Here is a 23,222-nt window from a genome sequence, read left to right as displayed (position 1 = left end):
TAAGGACCAATGTGTCGGGTGGATGGTGGGCGGCTCCCGAGAGCCCCTCACCCAGGCCAGCCCAGGGGTTTGGCTCCGCTTCTCTCCAGTGCATGTGGATGGGTGAGCTTGGGGGGCCTCCCAGGGCGTGACGGCCTGCGCCCCCTCCACTCCAGGGCTGCTTCCTTCTTAACCTCTTCCTTGCGGGCGGCCCCTCGCGGGGCGGGGGTCTGGCGGCCGAGAGGGGGCTGGCGGAGGAGAGCGACGCGGCCCCAAGTTTATGCTAATCCGCGCAGATCCCGCCTCCCGCCTCCCCTCCGCGGCCCTAGCCGCGCGCAGCGCCGGCCACTCCACAGACGCAGCCGCTTCGGAGCGCCAGGCGGCGGAGCCAGCGAGCTCCCGGGGCCGCGAGCGGCGGCGGGACCCAGGCGGCGGCGCGGCGCGGCGGGCGGACACGGGCGGGGGCCCCGCGCGGGACCAGTTGGGGTCGCGAGGGTGGCGATGGGCCGCCGTCGCCTGCCGGTCTGGTTGTGCGCCGTCGCGGCGCTACTCTCTGGGGCGCAGGCCAAGGGCACCCCCTTTCTCGCGCGGCCCGCGCCGCCCGGTGCGTCCCGCTACAGCCTATACACGACGGGATGGCGCCCGCGACTGCGCCCGGGGCCGCACAAGTAAGCGCGGGCCACGCGGCGGGCGGGAAACCGGAGGGATGGCCCCGCGGCGCCGCTCCCACCTGCCCCACCGCGCGCGGAGGCGGGAGGGCACGGGCACCCGAGGCCGCGGCGCGGAGGGGGCGGCTCCCGGGGCTAAGCTGGTGCAGGGCGAGTGCCCTATGCCTCGGGAGACTGCGGGACTGGCAAAGAAAAGTAAACCGAGGGGGCCTGGCGCGGCGGCGGGGATCCTGGCAGTGCCCGCGGAAACCTTTCCAGCGAAGTAACATTTTCCAGCTGCGCTGTGTGCAAACCCGGACGCAGTGGACCAGGTGGAGGGAATGGAGGGAGGGCGGTCCGCACGCGGGCCTCCACCGCTCCCCTGCCCCACCAGGTCGGAGATGGAGCCCTGCGCCCGCGGCCCGCCCTGTCCCTCGGTCAGCCTGGCCCTAGCAGCCCCTTAGCAGCCCCAACGTGGGTGGGCCACAGAGCTAGTTGGGACTCCTGGGTCCTGGGTTCATGTTGTGGCTCCAGAGCTCCACAGCAGTCCACAGGTGGCTGGTTTATGCCTGGCAGCCGCCATCCCATCCCTTGTGGCCTGTAAGTGGGGTTGTTGTCTCTCCCCTGTCTCAGTGTCTGGTCTTGAGCAGGCAGTGGCATGCCAACTGGTCTCCAGGTGAGTTAGGGGCTCTGCTGCATTTGAACTCTAGCTGCATTTCAGAGCTATTGGAGAAGAGTGTCGGGCCAATAGCTGACACTTAGTGGGCCTGGGCACATCAGAGCAGGCTTCCTGGAGGAGGCGATAGAAGAAGTTAAATGAGGATGAGGAACCTCAGATAACTTGTGATAATTTGTTAATGCAGCCCTAGAAAAATTAGCAACCTGGCCCTGAACAGAGGTAGGGGGCAGAAAGGTACAAGGTGGGTGCATTGCCCCAGGAGTCGGTCACGGGGGGAAGAGAGAAGGGTGATTTCAAAGGCCTCATGAATTATATTGAAACCTTAGAAACCTCCAGTGCTGGAATTGAGAGCCAGTGAAGGAGTTGGAATGTGGCAAAGCCCTTGATGGGGAATCCAGGGTGGGCCTCTTCTCCAGGCAGGGAGGGCAAAGGTCAGACCAGGGAAGGGCAGCTGCACCAGACTCCTGGTTCAGTACAGAGCTGAACCCAGTGACCAACCCATTGGGGAGGCTGGAACCAGTGAGACCAGCAGTGGGCAGGACCCCAGGCCAAGGGCCCTGGCTCCCAGGAATAAGGAGAAGTAGTAGAGAAAAGATGGGGGTCACATCTCCTGCTGAGGCCTACAGATGGAGGAGGGAGTAGGAGCTTCAGTGGGCCCGGCCCAGGCCAGATATTCCAAGGATGCCATTCTCCCCTGCAGGGCCCTCTGCGCCTACGTGGTGCACAGGAATGTGACCTGTGTCCTACAGGAGGGAGCAGAGAGCTACATAAAGGCTGAGTACCGGCAGTGTGGATGGGGGCCCAAGTGCCCCGGGACAGTCACGTGAGTGCACCCCCATCCCACCCACTCAGGATCCCTGGGCCCATGCCCCAGGCCTGCCTTAAGCTGAGAGCAGCAGCCAGCTCTACAAGGGCTGCAATTCTCTTAGAGCCCACACCAGCCTGGTGGAGGGGGCCAGGGAGGGATCAGGGGCAGGCTGGTCTGGTCAGAGCCTACAGTGGCACCAGGGGAGGGTTTCTAGGGGAGAGGCAGCACCAGGCAAGGAAGAAGCAGGGGCAAGGGGTGGAGGTGGGGGGCATAGGGTCACACTGGCAGTGGTTAATGCCAAAGGGGCCCCAGGCCGACTCAAGGAGGGCTGTGGTGATGTGGAGAAGGCAGGCCAGGGGTGAGGGTATGGGAAGGACCTGCTTCCATCACTCGGCCCTGTCACCTTCAGCACAGGAAAGGAAGGTGACAGGGTGTTGTGGAGGCATCTAGACTATATCCTGTGTCTGAGAGTGGCCCTGAATACCAGCCAGGGGCCTCAGACTGGACAGATGGGGCCACATGAAGCTGTGTGGTATTGCACATAGGTGGGATGCTCAGGTCTGTACTTGGAGAGGTTCAAATGCAGGTCTGAATACAAGCCTGTGTACTCGGGATCCTTGGGCACATGCCCCAGATATGCCTTCAGTGAGTGAACAGGTGAGGGAGTGGCCCCTGCTCTGCCTTCCACCTGGGCCCTTCACCTCTGTGCTCAAAATCAGAGGTACCTTGTCACTAGCCTCCATGACCAGAGCTGAGTTTCCAGAGTAGGGTAGGAAGGAGTGGAGAGAATGGGGGAGCTGATGGGATCCCAGCGTGGCCCCCGGGCAGTGAGAGGAGCTGCTTGCCCCAGCTCCAGGGCAGTACACCTTTGTCAGAATTCTTCAAGGTCCCACCAAAGCCACAGTGAAATTTCTGATGGCAGTATGAGCTCAAGGGTGTCCAGGTGACCTTGGGGTTAAATTCTTGTTCCCCTTTTCCCCAGGCAAACAGGATGGGGTGGGGCTTCTCCCTGCGCTCCCCTAACCCATCTCTGAGCCTTGGCAAGACCTGCTTCCATCCCTCGGCCCTGTCGCCTTCAGCACAGGAAAGGAAACCCTGGAGGCAGTTGTGGAGGCAGGACATCTAGACTATATCCAAGTGTCAGAGTGGCCCTGAATACCAGCCAGGGGGCAAGGTCACCTGCCAGGAGGCAGGCGCCTCAGCCCACAGACACAGAGCCCTGCCCTCTCCCCATCCCTGGCCCAGGTACCGCACGGTGCTCAGACCCAAATACAAGGTCGGCTACAAGAAGGTGACAGAACTCTCCTGGCGTTGCTGCCCTGGGCTCACTGGAGAAGGCTGCCCCGAGCACCTCACAGACCACGGGGCCGCTCCACCCCAGTTGGAGCCTGAGCCCCAGATTCCCTCTGGGCAGCTGAGCCCAGGCCCCAGGCCCCCTCCTTCTAGCAGAGCCACCCCCAGCCCCTACGGTGAGTCTGCCCATGGAGACCCTACCAAGGTGGTTGGGTTTCTTGGGGGAGGTGGGAAGGGGACTGACCCAAGCTAGCTGAGCTTGGGCAGGGTTAGGGAGGGTGCATCTCGTGCTGGGCAAAAGGGTGAGCCCCCAGGCCCCCTCTCCAAAATGACAGAGCTATGCCCAGCAAGGTTGGCTTAGAACAGAAAGTCTCTCAGGTGGCTTGGTACCAGGACAAGCTGAGAGAGCCAGGCCAGTGATCCTGCCCCGGGGTTCTCTCCTTCTGTTTCCCAGGAAGGAAAGGCCTGGGATTGTTTGGTGAGCGGCTGGAACGCCTGGAGGGTGATGTCCAGCGCCTGGCACAAGCATATGGTACCCTCAGCGGCCTGGTGGTCAGCCACGAGGACCCCAACAGGATGACTGGTGGCCCCAGAGCTCCTGATCCCCATGTGGGCTTTGGAGGCATCCCCGAGGGGTTTGTGAACCCTGGAGACAGAGCTGGAGGGCCACGCACACCTCCTCTGGATGAGATCTTGAGCAAGGTAACAGAGGTGAGCAACACACTGCGGACCAAGGTGCAGCTGCTGGATGAGGTGCACGGGCTGGCCCTCGGCCACGAGGCCCACCTGCAGCAGCTTCGGGAGGCCCCCCCATCTCCGCTCACCTCTCTGGCCCTGTTGGACGAATATGTGGACCGACGGCTGCATCAACTCTGGGGGAGCCTGCTGGATGGCTTCGAGCAGAAGCTGCAAGGCGTCCAGAGCGCATGCGACCTGCAGGTGCAGGAGGTGCGGCAGCAGTGCGAGGAGGGTCAGGCGGCCAGCCTGAGGCTGCACCAGAGCCTGGATGGCCGGGAGCTGGCCCTGCGCAGAGAGCTCTCGCAGCTGGGTACCCGGCTGCAGGGCCTGAGCGTGGCTGGTAGGGGCAGCTGCTGCAGCCAGCTAGCCTTGGTCAGTGCCCGCATGGACAGCCTCGAGAGCAACCTGCAGGCAGTCACCGAGGTCCAGAGGGGCCGTGGCCCCAGCACCAGGGATGAGCTCACGCGGCTCTCTGCTGCCATGCTCGAGGGGGGTGTGGATGGACTTCTTGAGGGCCTGGAGACCCTCAATGGGACAGAGAGTGGAGGGAGGGGCTGCTGTGGAGGGGTACAGGATGGGGGAGGGGGTGTGGGCGGTTTCAGGACCATGCTGGAAGAGCGTGTGCACAGCCTGGAGGAGCGCCTGCTGACACTGGCTGGGGAGCTAAGCCGTGATAGTACCCCACCAGGCAGGTCAGCAGGGCCCCTGGTGCAGACAGAGCTCGCTGTGCTGGAACAAAGGCTGGTTTCGCTGGAGACCTCATGTACCCCCAGCACCACCTCAGCTGTTCTGAACAACCTCATGGCGGAAGTGAAGGCCTGGCAGAGCCAGATTGAGGTCCTCCTCCGCCAGGTGGCCAGCCACACAGCCTTACTCCAGCAGCTCAATGGCACTGTGGCCGAGGTCCAGGGGCAGCTGGCAGAAGCAACAGGCAGCTCACTGCAGGGCGAGATCACCCTGCTCAAGGTCAATCTGAACTCCGTGAGCAAGTCACTCACAGGCCTCAGCGACTCCGTCAGCCAGTACTCCGATGCCTTCTTAGCCACCAACACTTCCCTGGATGAGCGGGAACGCAAGGTGGAGGCCGAGGTCCACGCCATCCAGGAGCAGGTCAGCAGCCAAGGCTCACGGCTTCGAGCTGGCCACAGGCAGGTCCTGAGCCTGCGGGGGGAGCTGGAGCAACTCAAGGCCGGTGTGGCCAGTGTGGCTGGCGGGCTGAGCCGCTGCCAGGACACAGCCCAGGAACTCCAGCTGGCAGTGGGCCATTTCGATCAGAGGGTGGCACAAGTGGAGGGTGTGTGTGGGAAGCTGGGCCCAATGGCTGCAGACCTGAACAACTTGCCCACTGATCCACTCAGGCCCAGGGAGGGCCTATGGGGCCATGTGGATCAGCTGAATCGCACGCTGGCCCAGCACGCACAGGACATCGCCCGCCTCCGGGATGACCTGCTAGATTGCCAAGCCCAGCTGGCTGAGCAGGGGCGGCCAGGGCGGGCCAACTAGGCAGGCTGGACAGGACCCAACCCCCAGATCCTACCAACCCTGGGGACATCACCCCAGAGCTCAGACCATGCTTCCCAGCCTCCCTTGGCCATTGCAGAGGCCATTTTAGAGGCTACTGAAGGAACAGTCTTGGTCCAGCTCCACGTGACTGTCTCAGACATGAACACCCATGCTCACTGCTGCACCAACTGGACAGTTCAGGATAGTGGTCAAGGCGAGTACAACATGCCTGCAGGCAAGGGCACACCTAAGAGACCTCACAATCCAGTTTGCCAATTGCTCTTCTGCAGACATGAGTTGGCACCTGGGCAAAGACTGCAGGTCCATTCTCAGACAGTGGCCTGTCCACATGCCCCTTTGCCCACGGGCAGTAGGCCGGAGCCCATGGAGGCTCCTGGTTCCTTTGTCCCCTTAGCTTCTCTCCCCTGTCATCTGCCGGGAGGTGCTGCCCATTGGCACTGTCCTCACACCTGGCAGCTTCACAGATGCTGTTTCTGAACCAAGGACCAGAGGTTTCCACCACCACAGGTCCTTCAGGGCAAAACAGAAACACAGACTCAGGCACGAGTTCTCTTTAATCCTTTTGATCCTCCCACAAGGTGGGGGCTTAGGGACCTGTCGATTCCCAGAGGACAGGATTAGGGCCAGGTGATCTGTTTGGAGATCCTCTGCAATTTATGTGTTTCCTTCTCTTCCCCAGAGATGTTTTCAGGCACTCTGGTCCCCACATAGTCCTCTCCTTTACATGTGTGTGGGGAAATCTTTAGGGCCACTCTCATGTACGTCATGGCCTGAATGAGGCCAAGCCCTGGGCAGAAGGCCATGGCTGGAGGGAGCGGGCTCCAGACCTAGTTTCCAGAATCCTTGCGAACGCCCTGCCTGGATGGTCATGAAGTCATGAGGAATTCAGGTAGAACATGACCGAGGAACAATCTGAAAATACAAGCGTGCATCTGGCCTGCACAGGTCGCAGAGACCCTGATGCCTATCTCTGCTGAGGCTCCTGGCCTCAGTTTCCCCACGGCAGCATGGGCCCTCCTGTGCTGTTTTGCAAGTTCCAGTAGCCCTGCCTTCCAGCTTCTCGACACTTTGGAATTCTGCTCTCCACTATGGTGCTGTTGGGGGAGGGTGGGCCCGGATTAAAGCTTTTAGCCTTTCTAAACTAAAGTTACTTTCTTCCCCAAAGACAGTGGGAGGGATGACTGCAGTGGGTGTCAGTCCTGCTTCCCACAGCTCCTTGGGCAAGAGCTTGCTTAGCAGATGTGTGGGCACTGAACTTGGGGAGGGCGGCAGGCCAACCCCACCTGCTTGGCAGGATTTGGGGCTGCATCCTCAGGGGACATGCTGAGGTGTCTGGCTCAAGAGCTGTGGGAAGGGGCCAGGGCTATGTAAGGGTCTGGCCTCAGAGGCTCCCTGAAGGAGTGGGGGGACATTGTGTTCCTCCCAGATGCTAATGTGCCCCACTGCTGCCGCCAGCCTTCCCTGTGCTTACAGCTCTCAAGCCTCAGTGGGGCCTCCCTCTTCTCTCTGTCCTATCAGGAGTTGAGGCAAAGTCTCAAGAGTGATAGGGACAGAGACATCAAGGTCTCAGAGAACACTGCAAGGGCCCAGGTGACAGTCATTTAATTGCCACAGGCCAGCTGAGGCCTGGAACAGCTGCCCCACCCTCTGCAGCTCCGCTGGCAGAGGCAAGAGACAGGATAGGGAGGAGAGAGGTTGCCAACGAGCCCTCATCTCCCCTCTCTGCGTCTGGTTGGTCCTGTGGCACCAAGCTTCCAACCCCTGATGTCCTAGGATTCCCAGTCAGTTCTGGGCCAGGCCAGGGAGGAAGGGGTGTCAGGCCAGGGTGTCAAGGTCCACAGTGGTCAATGGCTCCCGCCAGTAGCAGAAGCTGCTGTATTCAGGGTTGGCCAGGTCTGTGCTGGGGCCACAGTCCAAGGGTGGGAAGAGGAGCTCAACCACCTCGCTGAGCCGCTTGTACCTGTGAGCAAAACAGGGCCAGCACTAAGGGCCTGAGCTGCTGCCAGGCCATGGCCCCCGTCACATCAGGCCAACTGCACCCTGCCTGGGAGCCCTGGGCAAGGAACAGAGGCCCCGGTGTAGAGCTGGAATTGGGGCCCAGGCAGAGGCTGGGGTGTGGGGACATGGCAGGGCCTGGGGTCACAGGGCAGCGTTTGGTCTCACGTGGATTTGTGGTTCTTCATGGGCTCTTGGATGAGCTCTCCCCGGGGGTTGACTGTGAAGATCCGAGATTCAGGTAGGCCCACCTGCCGGTAGGCAGTGACATCCTGTGGGAGACAAGGAGGGGCTGGTGGCCTGCGGGGCGGGTAGAGGTGCCTCAGGCCTCAGGGAGGAGACACTCACATTGGGTCTGTTCCCAAAGGCGGCATAGAAGGGTTGTCCGTGGGGCAGAAACAACTGCTGGATGTCGCTCAGGCAGGCGATCTTGAACACCTCTGGCTTCTTCTCAATCACCTCCCTGGGGAGCCGGGGCCAGGGCAGGGAAGGCAGCCGAGGGGGGGGTAGCAATTGGAGGACGGCAGGATCAGGTGACATAGGCTCAGTGCCGGCCTGGGTTGGCAGTGGGCCCGCACCCCCCTCCAGGGCTGTGGGCTCGTATCATGTAGGGGATTACCTGTGCAGGGCGGAGAAGAGGCTGCTGGGAGACAGCAGGATGGGGCCCTTAGGGAGGCCGCAGCCCCGCTCGCTCACCCACTGTAGGTAACCCTTGGTGAGGTCAGCCATGCCAATGGCCCGTGCTGAGCAGTACAGGAACTTGTACCCGTTTCTGGGGGTGGAGACAGGTGGCACAGAGCCATCAGGGGGTCTGTCCCAGCACAGGGACAGGTGGCACCACCCATCCTGCCCTCTTGGCTTCAGCCAGCTCAGCTCAAGCCTCCAAACCTAGAGGCCTTTGAAGGGAGCGGTCCAGGAGAACAACTGGGCAGGCTGAGAGGTGGCCTCGGGAGAGGGAGCATGGACAGTCCCGAGGCCTAGGTGGACTGAGATGGACAAGGGTGTGAGCAAGTCTGTAGACTTCCTCTGGATCATGAAGTCCAGCAGTTAGACCCAGATCCCAGACCCCAGGAGACAAGTCTTCCTCAGGAGGACTGGTGGGTGGGTCTCAGCACTCCAGCGACATGGCTCAGCTTTTTCCTCTGGGCCCTGCTGGTCCCCAAGCCTGGCTTCCCAGGGCCGGGGCTATGGTGGCCTAAACTGTCCTGTCCCTTCCTCCCTGGGGCCCTGCCCCAGCCCCAGCACTCACAGGTGGATTTTGTGGTAGAGACTCGTGATGCCCTGGTGTGTCCAGTCTTTCCCCAGCTGGGGCAGAATGTGGCCCAGAGCGTCCGACCTAGATCCCAGAGGAGGGGTCACTCCAAGGCAGCTTCATGTGGCCCTCATGTTCCAGGCATGGAGCCCAGCTCCCAGCCCCAAGATGGTGCACTGGGGCGGGAGGGGGGGCTCTCTCCCTGGCCCCTGCCCCCCAGCACAGAGGAAGGCACATTTCCAGGCCCTCCCTCTTCCCCACCAACCAGGCCTCACTTGGTGATGGTACCATCGATGTCCGAGATGACCACCTTGTCATCCCACTTCCACAGGTAGATGGTGGCCCTGCAGCGGCAGGTACCCTGGTACTGGGTTGTCACGCTGAAGACCACATCGTTGGCACCTTCTTGCAGGTTCAACTGCCGCTGGGGCCGGGCAAAGGTGGGGAGCCGTGATCAGCCACAGCCAGGCACTGTCCACCCCTTGCCACCCCACACTGTGGCCTTCAATCCCCAGGCCTCACATTCTCCTCTCCTTCCCAGCTCAGAGAAGCTGCCTGAATCCATCAGAGAGAGCCACGTGGGCAGAGGGTGGCCCCGAGGAGGCAGTGAGGGAGTGCTGGTGGGGCCCGCATAGTGCCAGGCACAGGAGCCCTAATCTCCCTCTGTGTTCCTTTGGGGTGAAGCTCGAGGACAAAGCCTGGCCCGTAGCTCCCACTCAAGTTTCTCAGGTCAGCCCCAAGGCTGGCACTGCCCTTGACAGGGAGACACCTCACTGTATAGAAAGGCCCTGTGGGATCATCACAGGCAGCCCTGTGACATCCCCAAAGAGAGACCCTGGCCCTTTCCTTGGTCCATAGAGAAGGATGAGGGCAGCTCAGCCATCGCCGGTGTGAGTCCTGGGTACCACACAGGTGGCAGCTGCTCTGTACCAGACTGGTCAGGCCCCCGGGCACCTCCCTGGCCATGGAGTCATACTTAGAGAAAACATCCTTATTTCGGGAGCCACCTGTTACTGAGCTCAAAGCCGTGAACCCAGGGCCTATCTGAAGGGCTGTCATCAACATTTGATTCCTTTGGGTGGCTTCCAAGGGCTAGAGCGGAGCCAGCCACCCACTGCAGGCTGATATTTTAGGCCTAGAGAGGGCTTCTCCAGTGAGGGCATTGGACAGAAATGGACTGGCACGTAAAGCAGCGAGCCCCCTCCCCTGGAGGTATTCAAGCAGAGGCTGTTCGGCTGCCAAGGGGTTGGGTTCTGGGCTTTAGTGACTGTGGGGCTCTGTGACAGAGTTATCACCACCCCCACCATCCCACACGAACACACCCAGGGACACACTTACGATCTGATCAGAGGAGAGGCGGAGGGACTTCTTGTAGGCAGGAGTGTAGGCTGGAGGCAAGGGTGGCAGGGAGGGAGCCTCAAGGATGACAGGGCTGTCAGGGGCGTCATCCTCGCTACTCAGGACATCAGTCTTCTCCCTGTGGGCAGCCCAGCTCTCAGGCACCTCCGCCAGCCAAAGCCACTGCACTCCCAGTAGACACCCCTCAACCCAGGCCACAAGGAGCCTGGGCCTGTCCCTGCCCCTCCAGAGACTACCCAGGGGACCAGGAACCCCTCCCTCTAGGTGCCACCCATGTTGGGGGTGGTGGCAGACTAAGGATGTGGGCCAGCATGCTAGACCCAGAAAGGTGGTGGCAGAGCCGGAGCCAGGGCTGGGGTCTCAGCCCTCAGTGCCTCTCCACAGCCCGGAGATATTTACCTGAAAACCCAGAAATGTGTTTTACGGTTTACGCCCAAACTTACCTTCTTTGGATTCAGTTGATTTACCTTGGCCACCTTCCTCCCCCGGGCTCCCCCCCTCCCGCCAACTTGGGCATTCTGGCTCAGTTCAGAGGTAAAAAAGGAAGCAAGATCAGCAGGCCCCTGGTGGAGAGGAGAGGCCCTGCCCTCCTTAATATAGTAACCCCTTGTCTGGGACAGGAGTCTAGGCACCCATTCCAGCTCTGCCATTTCTCGGCTGTGGGGCCTTTGGTATATCTCTAAGTCTCAGTTTTCCCATCTGTGAAATGGGGGCATTTCTCAGGAGAAAGAAAGGGTGTAGGAGTGATTAGGGAGTGGCAGAGAACCATGGCTGGGGGAGGGATGCCTGCACCACTCCGACCCTCCTACAGCAATCCTCCCCAACCCCAGCCAAGAGAGCAACTCACCCCCGTGCCTCCCTGGCTGTGATCTTCTCCCTCGGGGCATTTCTCTATGGGAAGAACATCCATCCAGTGAACAGTTAGCTCCTGCCTGGGCTGACCCCACCCTGGAACCCTGACCACCCACCTCCTCGGCCGGGAAGTCCCTGCGTCGCCAGGAAAACCACCACCGCCCACTTTTCCTGGGCATTTTCTCCTTCTCCAGCTTGTCCACGGTGCTCTGTGGGCAGATAAAGGCCATGGCATTTCCCCCTGCATCACACAAATCCACCTTAGACTGCCCTTGGGGCCAACCTAAGCCTGGAGCCTGGGGCTGACCTTCGAGCAAGGTGCTGCCAACATTGGAGGCTGAGGAAGCACACCCACCACCATGGGATTCATGTAAGCAAGCATGGGAGACCAAGGATCCCTCCATCCCAGCCCTGACCCCCTACCTCTAGCCCAACCTTGGCCTGGCTTCTAAATCTTTGGGTCAGTTTCTCCAGAGTAGCTGAAGGCAGTGCTTTGGGAGTTTCTCAAGATCTGGGACTCCCTGCATGATGCCACCAAGTGACCGCAGGAAGGACAGTCTAGAGCCGGTACTCCCCTCAACCTCCAAGACCGACACAGGCAACCCGTAAGGTCAGTGATTCTATCCCATGAGTGCACCCTCTGTATGTTACCATTCCTGTCTGGTGGGGGTAACATGAGCTTGTGGAAAATACTGATTAGATCTGTGCTTCCTACAAACACAGAATGGTGCACCCATGTCAGGAGGACATGGGCTTGGGGTGGGTTGGCCAGGGTGCCCACTTGAGCTGGGAACAGGCTGAGGCAGTCTCCCAGGGACCTCAATGGTGGGTATGTCCAGGTGAGGACAGTCAAGCAGGAGAGGGACCCTCTTCCTTCTCACAGGCTGTGGTACTAGCTCAGACCCAGAGCCAGCCAGAGGATGGAGCTCAGCATCACCAAAGGGAGACACCAGCTGTCTACGTCTGGTTAGTGATGTTCTTTGGGCAACTCTAATCAAATGGAGAACAATGGACCAGGGCAGGGCCCTGGACCACTTCCAGAAGGGCAGAAGGGGCAGGTACAGGTCAGGACAGGGTAGAGGCTCAAGGAGGGACTAAAGAGGCTGGGTTCCTTCCCACCTCTGAGCATCAGTACATGCTGTTCCTGCCAAGGCTTACTCATCCTTCCGATCTCTGCCAAGGAGGCACTTGCTCAGCAAACTTCCCTGTTGAGGCTCTCAAAGCAACCCAGATCTCTCCTTCCCAATACTCACAGCTGAATTTTACATTCACCTGGCTGAGTCTTTAACTGTCTTTCTTTGAGGGCATGACTGTCCCTGGCACATAACAGGTACCTAACAAATGTGTGCTGATAAAGTGGGCAAACACCCGCAGCCCAGCCTCAGAGGTTCTCAGGGTCAGGTGAGGAGTGGGACCTCCATCTCCCAAGCCTCATCTCCCAGATCTGAAAACTTCCTGCTGAAGGCATGTCCCTGTCGAATGTTTATCCCCCTCTGGTTTGCCCTGAGCTCCTTTGAAGGAAAGTACAAATCCAGTGGGATTCAGCTATGCCAGGAAACCAGGGAAGGGGGTGGCTCTGTCCACACAGCAATGCTGGCAGAGTGGGTCTTGCAATCCGTCAGCCCCAGGCCCAACTCTGCCCACCCTCCACTTCCTGGCTAAGGGCCCCCCACCCCGGGGCCATGGCCACTTTCCCCAGGAGGCCCAGTGGTGCTCTAACCATTACCTTGGGCAAGTTCTTCTGAAAGGCTTGGAGGGAGAGGACCATGGGGGCAGCTACAGCCCAGTTATAGTGCCTGGAGGGACAGAACAGGGTGTAGGAGCTGCAGGGCCATGAAGGAGGCAAGGTGACTCCTGTGGCAGCCAGCAGCCCAGTCCTGGTACTTACTTCTCATTGATTTTCACCACCAGGTTTGGGTCGTCCAAGAGGCCAGGGTTTTGGACGAGGTCCTGGTAGGAGACTATGTGCTTGTTGAACTTCTCTGGGCACAGAGGCAGAGAGTGAGGGGAGAGGCTGATACATCCCGTATGACCCACTGCCCTAGTCTCTCCGGGTCCCTCCGCACTCTACCATTCAGGTCTCCCACAGGGCTCCTCCCTTCCTGTGGTTTTGCACCTGCTATTTCCCACCCCAGGCACTGGCCATCCTGGACTCACAGGATAAGTCACAGCTAAGCATCAAGCCTTTGTTTCAGGGGGCCTTGGGAATGCCCCATCCCTGCTGGCTGAACGTGGGCTCCACAGGGCAGAGAACGCAGGGAGCCTGGCCCAGCCTCACACTTTGCTGCCCCACCCTCTGGGGTCCTCCTGCTCTCCCCAGCCCCCAGGCTCAGGGCCAATCCTTAGAAAGGCTCTTGGTTGGACATACCCAGGGAAATGTCCCGGCTGTCAGCCAGTCCTCCACAGAGAGACAGCACTATCGTGTCCACTGTGTCCGGAATGGGTTCTGTTTCCTGTTCATGGTTGGGGTCCCCCATTGGCTTCTGGCTGCCGGGTTCACTCCACCTCCTGGGCCCCAGCCCACAGTCACTGGGGTGGGGGCAGGGGGGGGGAAGGGGTCAGCAGTGACATGGATACAAGGAGACTGGGAGGAGGGCCTCACCCCTCTCAAGCCCCTGACACCAACCCCTAGCCCCACCAGTCCTGATCCCAAGCCACTAGCACCCAGAACCCAGGCACCTCTTGGGGAAGTAAAGGGCTGCATTCTCAGAATCCAGAGAGGACAAGTCATCCAGGTAGATGGGGCCCAGGTGCTGGCTTCTCTTCAGGGAGCCTGAGGGCAGAGGAGATGCCATTTGCTGCAGACCTAGCGTGTGCTCCATCGTGTGAGCAGTATGAGGCCCCCTTGTCTTGGAGCACCCTAAAGCAGCACTGTCCAGTAGACTTTCTACGATGCTAGAAATGTCCCATGTCAGCTTGTCCAGGACAGTAGCCAACAGCCACAGGGGACTACCAGCACACTTAAAATGTGGTGTGATGGAGAAATGGAATTTTTTAAATGTTACTTAATTGTAATTTTAAATAGCCACGTGTATCCAGGGACTAGCCAGTGCCTTCCCATGCACTCAGAATAAATCCCAGCTGATGAGCAAGAATGTCTAGCCTCTGCCCATCTCCCGGCCTCCTCTCCCAACCCTCTCCCTGGCCTCGCTCAAGACACACCAGTTCCTAACATGAAACAGCTGCCTCAGTTCCTAAACATGAAACCTCTCTCCTGCCTCATGGCCTTGAAACATGCTATTCCCTCTGCCTAGAATTCTCTTCCCCTGATTCTCACTTGCCTAGGTCTTCATTGTTCATGTCTCAGCTCAAACATCACCCACTTGCAGAGGCCTTCCCTGACCACGTGATCTAGATAGTCCCCGTCCCACCCAATGAACGGTACCACATCATCGCTGTAACATTCTTCCTGGCTTTTGTATGCGTTATCTGTCTGCCCCCCATGAGGGCTGGTGTCAAACACGATGCCAGGCACACAGTAGGTGCTCAAAACATGCCTGATGTCCCAGAGTCCACCCCAGAGGTAACGTGAGGCCAGGGAAGCACTGGGGGGGCATCACTCACCTTTCCTCCTGGAGAACCCCTCTGGTGGCCCGGTGGGAGCCGGACCCTCCAGAGCGGCCCAGCTCCATGATTTTGAGGCAGGAGAGAGACCTGCATCCTTGGATCTCTGAGTCTTGGATTTTTCTCTCTCGGGGGCAGGGAGAGGGGGACCCACCAGAGCGGGCACCTCCGTGTCAGGCGGAAGGTCAGGGGTGCTGGGCTCTCCCTGAGCTGAGGCTGCCCCAGTGCTGCCATCAGGGACCATCGAGGACATGGGCCTCTCAGCTTTGGCCACCTTCAATCAAACAAGTGGGAAGGATGTGGGCAGGCTGATGCAGAGGCTGCCTCCCACACCTCACAAGGCCTTGGGAAGTCAGCCCAAGTCTCAGTCACTCCAGTCCTTACCCACGGGGGCCATGGAGCCCCTGAAAGGCAGGGATGGGGGATGGCACAGAGGAACTCACCTTAGGCAGCCTCCCCCAGGCCCACTGCATGTGCGACTCAGCTCTCAGGGGGCTGGGCTCTGGGGTCCTCACCTCCAGCTCTGAGTCGCTCTTAGGGGATGTTAGCTCTCCCGACGAAAGGCTGCAGGAAACAAGAATTCAGAGACCCCCAAACCAGCCTGCCGCTACCCCCCACCCCCCGCTCCAAAGCCTGGGAAAAATATTTTCAAAACATATTTATGCTTGTATTGCATCCCCAGAATATATAAAGGATATATTAATATATAAAGAACTCCCAACAAATCAATAATAAGGCAGTCCAGTAAAAAAAAGGGGGGGGGCAAATTTGTGACTGCTTAATGGGTATAGGATTTCCATTTGGAGTGATGAAAAAATTCTGGAACTAGAGAGGTATTGTCTTGGATGGTGGCGCAACATCACGAATTTATTAAATGCCATTGAATTGTGCACTTTACTATGATTAAAATGGTAAATTTTATGTTATGTGCATATTACCACAATTTTTTTTTTAATGTGCAAACAACTTAAACACTTTACAAAGGAGATATACAAGTGGCTGGTAAACACATTAAATGTATTCGAAGTCATTATTTATTAGAAAAATGTAAATGGAAACCACCTTGGTCTTGAGTCCCCACCTGCGGCCCACCTGGATTCTCACCTGGTCTGGGAGGGCCACTCGCCATCGGAGTAGGGGTAGATGTCTGTAGGCTGTGACGAGGACTCCTCTTCCAACTGGATACTGCTGAGGGGCCACAGGGAAATAAATGGTCACTGATAGCACAGAGCATGGGAGCCTGGACGTCAGGGGTTTGGGGAGGTGAAGCAACTGAGGCCCAGAGAGGTCAAGGCTCTCGCCCAGGGTCACACAGCACCAGCAGAGGAAACAGTGCTTGAACCCAGGTTGGCATCCTCACACTCTTGGCCCCCACCTGGTCTCCACACATCCTGTGGGCTCCAGCCTCGGCTTCTCCAGCAGGGACAGCTCACTCTCAGCACCCGCCTCCAGCTCCTCAGAACTAGAATCGTCTGCCACCGTGTCCTCCTTCCACCTGGGTTTCCTCCTACGAAGCCTCTTCTTCCTTCCCGTGGAGGCCACACCCATGATGATGGGCTCGGATTCGCTGGCTGTACCCAGCTGGGAGTCAGAGGGGAACCCAGACAGGCCTCCCCAAGGTAAGGGTGACGTGCATAGGCGGGGAGGCACGTTTTCCTGTGGAGAAGATCAGGGGCTACAGCTTAGGGACCGCTCTTGTCACCAGGCATCCTAAGCCCTGCCAGTGTCTCAGGCCCTGGAGTGAGCTCATTTGGGGTCAGGAAAACAGGCATGGAGGCTGGACAGGTGGCAGCAGCATGGCCTTGTAACTGCTGCTGGCCTTGGACTCCCTCAGAGGTAAAGCCGCCCTAACCCCAGGGGCTGCCTGCATCCCTGGCAGCCCAGGGTGTGGACCACACTGTCTGGACAGACCTGGGCATCAGCCTCTCATCTTCTCTGCCCACACCTACCCCAGTACACACCTACTTCCCTTTTAAGACTTAGCCAGGCGTCACCTCCTCCAGGAAGTTTGCCCTGACTATTCTCAGCCTCGGTTCCAACCCCCTTCACTGTAATGACCAAAGGGTTTCATCAGCCATTATTTGTGTCTGTCTCCCAGGCTTGTCTGGGAACCTCCTTTGAAGTAGGGGTCACCCCTCATCTGAGTTCACTGCAGTGTCTGGCACAGGGCTCAGTTAAAGTTTGTCAAGCTCAAACTATTTAAACACCTCTGCTGGCTCGTGCTGGGCCTGCCTCCCTCTGCAAACACCCCTCTTCATGCTCCACCCACGCACTTCCCTGTTCCAGCTGCACTGAGCCAGCCCCAGGTCCAGAACAAGCCATCTCATGCTCTTCAGCCCCAGCCACGCCTCAGCTCCCTCCTCTCCCCAAGCTGCCAAGGAAGGCCTCCTTTTCACCCTTCAGGGACCCGCTCAAGTGTCCTCTTCTGAGAAACCTTCCCCAACTTTCCCTGGGGAGTAAGTCAGCCCTCATCCCCTCCTCCACCCCCAAATTCTACCCAGGCTCCAAGAGCAGATCATGAGTGCCAGCACTAACCCATCCCCTGCATCGGACCCTTGCTGACAGTGACAAACCCCAAGGCCCCGCCCAGAGGGGGCTCTAGTGAAGGGCAGGGGCAGGAGCAGGTGCTGTCAAGGATGGAGGTTCTTACCTCATCACTCTCCAGCTCCTGGACGAAGAAGGCCTCCCCGCTGTCCCCCAGCTTCATGTGCAAGTCCACAGGCTCCCCATTGATCTCGATGTCCACCTGTAGCAGGGCATGATGGGCCACGGGGCGCATGATCCCCACCGTCTGCCCTCACTCCAGTCCACTGGGGCACTAGCCTCCCAGCGGGTCCCAGTGACAGGCTCCCTGCTGCCTCCCCTTCCCCAGCCCTGCATTTGCTGGAACTGTCTCCCCAGCCCTTGGTGTACCAGGCTGCTCCCCTCTCTGAGGGTCGCTGCCTCCTCGGAGAGGCAGGCTGAGCCTCCGTGCCCCTCCTCGAACACACTTCCCCATTCTCGAGGCTTTGATGCACGTATCATCATCTCAGTATCCTTGTTTATGCTTTGGTTTCTGTGTTCCTCTCTCTCCCACAGCCTATGAGAACAAGGATGTGATTCATCTTGTCACTGTTGAGTCCCCAGCCCCAGGGCAGTGCTCAACCAACAGTGGTAAGAATGACCACTTCCTAGGCACTCAGCATCATGTTTTATCTAGACGATCTTGTTTTATCTTCAACAGCTCCAATCATTATTCCCATTTTATAGATGAGGAAACTGAGGCTGGGAGGGGTTAGGTAATTCTCTGGGAAGTAGCCAAAGGAGGCTATGAACCCAGAGCCTAGTTCTTAACCACAAGGCACTATTCTAGCTCCCACAAGGTTACGCTGTGACTCTGGACAGTTCATAGTCACCCCAGTGTGAAGGGGTCTGGGCCCACCACATCCCCTTTCACACACCAGAGCCCAGTGACAACAGTGCAGGTTTCCTAAGGCAGAGGAACGAACCCCTGAGTGTCACCCCAGGCCTGGCCCGGGGATGGGGTTACCACCTCCTATCAATCATCAGGCAGAAGACACCGCTTGCACAGGTGAAGCCACTTATGAGAACACACAGGTAAGGTCTTAGTGAGCTTCAGGTCCGATGGTTCCACTACGCTGCTTTTAGGGGAAAATAGGAACCCCTTGGACCAAAGCCCCAAACTAACCTAAAACCATCAAAGAAAATACAGAAGGCCGGAAGCCTGTCCAGAGGACAGATCCCCACCTAAGGGAGGCCTGGGTGCTCTCCTGGGACTGCGGTGGCTGACCCGGCCTCAAAGCCCACCCGGCCGTGGCCCTCAGCAGCTGCCAGCACTCACCACCTTCTCCCGGGACCGCAGGACACCCAGCTTGCCGAAACGCACGTGGAAGGGCGAGCATTGGAAGGAACCGTCCACCTGCTTCACCACCAGCACATCGATGCAACCACTCAGTGTGGCCGGGTTCAGGCCCTGGTACAGCTCCTTCATCGTCCCAAACACGGTCCCCGCCAGCTGGCCCACGTAGTTCATGGCTGGGGCTGGCAAAGGGAGGCAGTGCTGGGACCAAGGCCTGGTCCCCGCCCACCCCTCCATGGGAAGACTTTGCATCCTGACCCCCGGGTCCCCTGGCTTACAGTGTGTCGCCCTCGGAGCGCCTTCGAAGTCACAGGATGGGAGGGGTGCCAGCAGACGTGGGTTCTAGCTCTGGCTCACCTACTGACCAACCATGAGGCTCCCGGACAGCTGCCTCCCTTCTCCAGGTGCCGATCCCCACATCTGTGAAATGAGGGCACAGGGTAAGGCGACCTGGGGTTCTCTGAGCCTCTAAATGCCATGAGTAATGATGATGACCACAGTGCTCAGTGACAGGGCTCATTTCCTCTTCTCAACAACCTACCAGCTTGGCCGAGTGGGTGTCATTATTCTTGTTTACAGACAAGCCAGCTGAGGCTCAGAGAGGTGGAGTGAATTGCCCAGGACCTCACAGCTAGGAAGGAGAGGAGCGGAGATTCGAGCCCCAGAACGCCCAACTGTGGGAACAGGAGGAGGCAGGCACCCCTCCCTGGGGTCAATGGGGAGCAGCCTCATGACATATTAGGCCCTGGCCCCTGTGGGTAACAGGCAACAGCCCTGAAGGCTGATATCCTCCCAGTAAATAAGGAGACAGGCGTCTCAATTTTTCCACCTGAGAAATGGGTTCAGCTATCTTGCTGCATTCTGGTCCTAGGAATTGGAAGGGGCCTTGCTGGTCCATCGTGGCTGATTTGTGAGGTACCGGGGGTGGGAGCACTCCAGGTGCCTAAGGCTCCGCCCAGCTCTATTCCTGGGTTCATCTCCTTATAGCTGTGGGTGGAGGGAGCTCCAGTTTAAGGCTCCAACTACAAGTCCTTCCCAGTTTCCTTAGGAGGATGAGAAGTCCATCCACGGCCCACAGCTGACCCCGGTGTCTCTAGGCCATCGTTCTCAGGCCCGACCCCCAGTCCTCAGGCCACTATTCAGGCCTAGGACTGGCCCATGGCACCAACTCCCCTTCCCCTGGCCAGACCTGTCCCTCCAGCTTTCCCACACCAGGCCCAGCTCGGTGAGCTAGAAGCAGGAGGTTGTGGCCACCAAAGAGAAAAACCAGAGCCATAATGAGAGCCGCCTCCATGCTGGCATGGTGCCCCTCTGCCAACTTCAGCTCATTGCCCTCCCCGCTGGCCAGGCCAGCGGCCCACTGCCCTGTGGCTGCCAGGACACAGGCCATCCACTTCCACAGGGCACTTCCCTCTCTCAGACCCTGAATCAGAATTCCTGGAGGACCGCCTGCCATGCAAGACCAGCCCTCAAAGAAGTTACGTGATTTATCCAAACTCTATTAAGCTAAGAGGCCATAGATGGGACGAGGGAGTGATGACTCATATCTTGGTTTCCTGACTCCATGTCATGGTTCCTTCTACTCCTCGGTCCACAGTTGTCTGCGGAGAGAGCAGCCCGGCCCACAGCCCCCTTCTGCACAGCCCTGTAATACCTTGCCACTCAAAGTGTGCTCCATCTCCAGCAGCACCAGCGTCACCTGGGAGCTTGTGAGAAGTGCGGAGCTTCACAAACGTAAGGTACAATTTCAATTGCTAAAGTGAAAACTGAGATAAAATGAAGATCTTTGGACCCTGAGCATGCCACTCAAATGTAATAGATATTTTATCTACAATGCACCTACTCGGCACTATATGAAAATTTCCACCTTGGTGTCTCCCCACCCAACACCAAACTCGGTGAATATAGGTCTGGGGAGACAGACAAACTGACAAGGCAGGCATGTGGTGGGCAGGACTCTAGACCACTGTCTAGGAAAAGCAGAGAGGACACTAGAAGCTACCAGAAATAAAGGAGCAATCATGGGAGGGGCAGACCAGGGCTGGGGGCAAAGGTCTGCCCAGCTGGAGGCCCAAGCCTGAGCTATCTGCCCTGCTGAGGGCAAAAGAGCTTGGGGGATGGGGGGAGGTGTGAAACACTGAGCTGGACCAAGTACAGGGTTTCTCAACTTTGGAATCATTGACATTTGGGGCTGGATAATTCTTTGCTATGGGGGAATTGTAGGATGGTTAGCAGCATCCCTGGTCTCTACCCACTAGATACCAATAGTAACACCTCCTCCGGTTGTGACAAATTGTCTCTAAACATTATCAAAATTGGCCTTGGTCGAGAGCCACTGAAGGTAGTAGAAAGAGCTGAACAGCAGAGATGTCACCCAGGGGATTGTCCTGGGTGACCCACCCACCCAATGTCCTCAGGCAAGTACTTTGCTGGCCTCAATTTCCCCTTCTATGAAACAAGGCCTCAATTTTTCAAACCCTTCTCAGCCTAGAATTCACTCCTCAATCTGTTCTCCCACCCCATGAGTGGATGCCCCCACGTCTGTCTGCTCAGCATTTCGAGGGATTCCTGTGAGCCAGGCTCTGGCTGCCTTCCCCTACCTGCATCCATCCATCCCTGAAGGCATCTCCTCTCCCCAGGACCCAGCCTTGAGTCTTCCCCAGATGGAGGGAAGCTCTGCTTGGCTCCCCTATGTCACCCTTCACCCCAAACTAACATCTAAAATTAAATACTTCACCCCCCCCAAACCCAGGTCAGCTGAATTTCTCTCAGGACTCATGGGTACCCCCCAAAAACCTCTGAATCCCAATTTTTTGCTCATCTGGTCCCTCCTTTCTCCTCCTGCTGAACTAGGTCAAGGCTTTATTACCGGATAAAGTAAAAGCCTAGATCCTAGATGGCAACAGGACACTGTGGGTAAGGCACCAACCTGCCTGGGTTCTAATCCCCTCCTTGACAGTAGCTGTGACCTTGGGCAAGTCTCTTTACCTCTCTAAGCCTGTTTCAGCCTCTAAAATGGGGATAACATAAGGGATGCATGGGCAATTCATGACATAATTCAAGTAAAGTACTAGCATGCAATAAATGCCCATACATATCACCTATCAGCACCAGCATCTTTACTGGCGTTGTGACAGCCCCAATCACCCAGGCTGGTCCTGACACTACAGGTCAGACTCCAATGCACCGTCCCTGCTCACAGTTGAGAGTTTAGACTTCTTAACTCAGCATTCAGGGCCTTGCATGATATGGTGACCCCACTGTTTGCAAAGTGAGCAGGTGGGCTCCAGGCAGGCCTCACAGGGTGCCCAAGCCTGAGACCGCTCTGGGAACATCCACAGGTCTCCCAGGCCAATACACAACTCCACCATGGGGAAGCCAGAGCAAGCTGCCCTGGGTGGGAGCTTTCAGCTTTTGGGGCTCCCAGATTTGGGGCTAGGTAGGGGCACGGTTCTCTATCTAGGAACAGAGGGAGCAGGAGGATAAGAATTCCTATCGTTCTGGAAGGGAAAAACCCAAACCCAGGTTCCCAGCCGCCTTCACGGTTACCCTCCCCACCTGGCCAGTCACAGGGCAGGCCGGGCAAGGTCAGACCCTGCTTTGCCACTGAGACTACTTAGTACCAGAATGGGTGGATTACCTCCTCAAGGTCAGTCAGCCTGGGATGATGCTGGGCCAGCCAACCTCCCACCCCCGAAAGGTTTTTGCATCTCATTATCTCCTGATCCCAAATTCTGGATGTCCAGGGCCCCCCACCACCGCTGAGCCGCAAACAAGGACGAAGAAAGTTCCTCAACCCTTGAGAGTTCCCTTCTGGACTCAGGCCCGAGAACAGGAAAGAATGAGGGTCGAATGGCAGGACGGATGGGCGGGGCAAGGCGGGACGGGGCGCGGGGTACCTCTTCGCAGGCCCGGGTTGGGCCCTACCTCTGGAGCTGCCCACTGGACCTCCAGGACCCGGAGCCGCCGCCTCTATCTGAGTGCACAGGGTCAGCGGGTAAGTGTCCTTGGCCCCGCACTCGCATGGCACTTCCGCCTCCTCTAGGACCGGGAGAGATCCCGGCTCCGCCCCTTCCACGAGCCCAGGGCGGGCTCCAACCCCCGCCCCCCCAAAAGACCCCACCTCCGCCCAGTCTCCACGCCCAGTCCCCACGCCCAATCCCCACGCCAGTCCCCACGCCCAAGGCCGCCCTTCCACCTATAGAGTATGGGCGGGGTCACACTTCGGCTCCACCCCTGCCCCGCCCCACGCCCTAGAGTTGCTGGAAGCATTGTGCGGGTGGCTGGCCACGTGCCTCGCTTCCAGGAACCGCGGAGAGGCGGGGCCCTTCAAATCCCCTTGGCTTTGCTTCCAGCTCGCTGTGTGACTTTGGGTGAGTTTTCCCCAATCTGAGCCCGTTTTCTGCTTTGTCAAAGGGGATAGCCACCTTGCAGGATTTCGACACTAAATGAAATGACTTTGTGAGGTACCTGATGTTCAAACGTCACCTCCTTGGGGCAGTTTCCCCTGACCCCTCTACCACCCAGACTGAACAGGACCCTCACATCTATCCTATGCTCACATAGCCCACAGTTGTAATTTCATAGTTGCTCGAATGACTGTGATGATTGTCTGCCTCCTCCTTTGAATTTGAACTCCGCGTTTATTCTTACGCCCCAGCGCCCAGTTCAGT

The 23,222-nt window shown here is 58.3% G+C and overlaps 2 protein-coding genes across 4 annotated transcripts; one reads left to right on the top strand and one right to left on the bottom strand.

Annotated features, from left to right (window-relative positions):
• Positions 1–465: 465 nt before the first annotated feature.
• Positions 466–5,745, top strand: EMILIN3 (elastin microfibril interfacer 3; the record flags this gene model as incomplete). Of its 2 annotated transcripts, none has more annotated exons than XM_080684614.1 (4): positions 466–647; positions 2,006–2,128; positions 3,359–3,582; positions 3,861–5,745. In XM_080684614.1, 4 exons carry the CDS (start codon positions 481–483, stop codon positions 5,645–5,647), a joined length of 2,301 nt encoding a protein of 766 aa, XP_080540740.1. In that variant the 3' UTR covers positions 5,648–5,745. The 2 variants fall into 2 exon arrangements, with proteins under 2 accessions (XP_080540740.1, XP_080540741.1); XM_080684615.1 differs by having other exon boundaries at positions 481–647; positions 4,002–5,745.
• Positions 5,746–6,205: 460 nt separating this feature from the next.
• On the bottom strand, positions 6,206–22,609 carry LPIN3 (lipin 3). 2 transcript variants are annotated; one of them, XM_080684616.1, is made up of 21 exons: positions 22,449–22,609; positions 18,828–18,969; positions 18,532–18,731; positions 17,341–17,436; positions 16,066–16,346; positions 15,795–15,878; positions 15,134–15,254; positions 14,691–14,964; positions 13,806–13,899; positions 13,495–13,655; positions 13,015–13,108; positions 12,853–12,922; positions 11,243–11,335; positions 11,122–11,165; positions 10,254–10,392; positions 9,191–9,339; positions 8,913–8,999; positions 8,283–8,435; positions 8,012–8,126; positions 7,832–7,935; positions 6,206–7,628 (listed from the first exon to the last, which is right to left on the bottom strand). In XM_080684616.1, the coding sequence occupies exons 3-21, from the start codon at positions 18,721–18,723 to the stop codon at positions 7,484–7,486; spliced, it is 2,496 nt and encodes an 831-aa protein (XP_080540742.1). In that variant the 5' UTR covers positions 18,724–18,731; positions 18,828–18,969; positions 22,449–22,609; the 3' UTR covers positions 6,206–7,483. The 2 variants fall into 2 exon arrangements, with proteins under 2 accessions (XP_080540742.1, XP_080540743.1); XM_080684617.1 differs by having other exon boundaries at positions 22,477–22,598.
• Positions 22,610–23,222: the final 613 nt, after the last annotated feature.

Source organism: Plecotus auritus (assembly GCF_963455305.1).
Source record: "Plecotus auritus genome assembly, chromosome: 8".
Classification (NCBI taxonomy): domain Eukaryota; kingdom Metazoa; phylum Chordata; class Mammalia; order Chiroptera; family Vespertilionidae; genus Plecotus; species Plecotus auritus.
This window is presented reverse-complemented; position numbering and strand designations above follow the sequence as displayed.

Bases quoted from the DNA above. Each gene is read 5' to 3' on its own strand.
- LPIN3 (XM_080684616.1), bottom strand. From the start codon at position 18,723: ATGAACTACGTGGGCCAGCTGGCGGGGACCGTGTTTGGGACGATGAAG. The intron at 11,166-11,242 runs GTGGGTGGTCAG...TTCTTCCCATAG, and splicing joins GGGACTTCCCGGCCGAGGAG to AGAAATGCCCCGAGGGAGAA. The intron at 9,340-10,253 runs GTAAGTGTGTCC...GCCCGGCCCCAG, and splicing joins GCCTCTCCTCTGATCAGATC to CGGCAGTTGAACCTGCAAGA.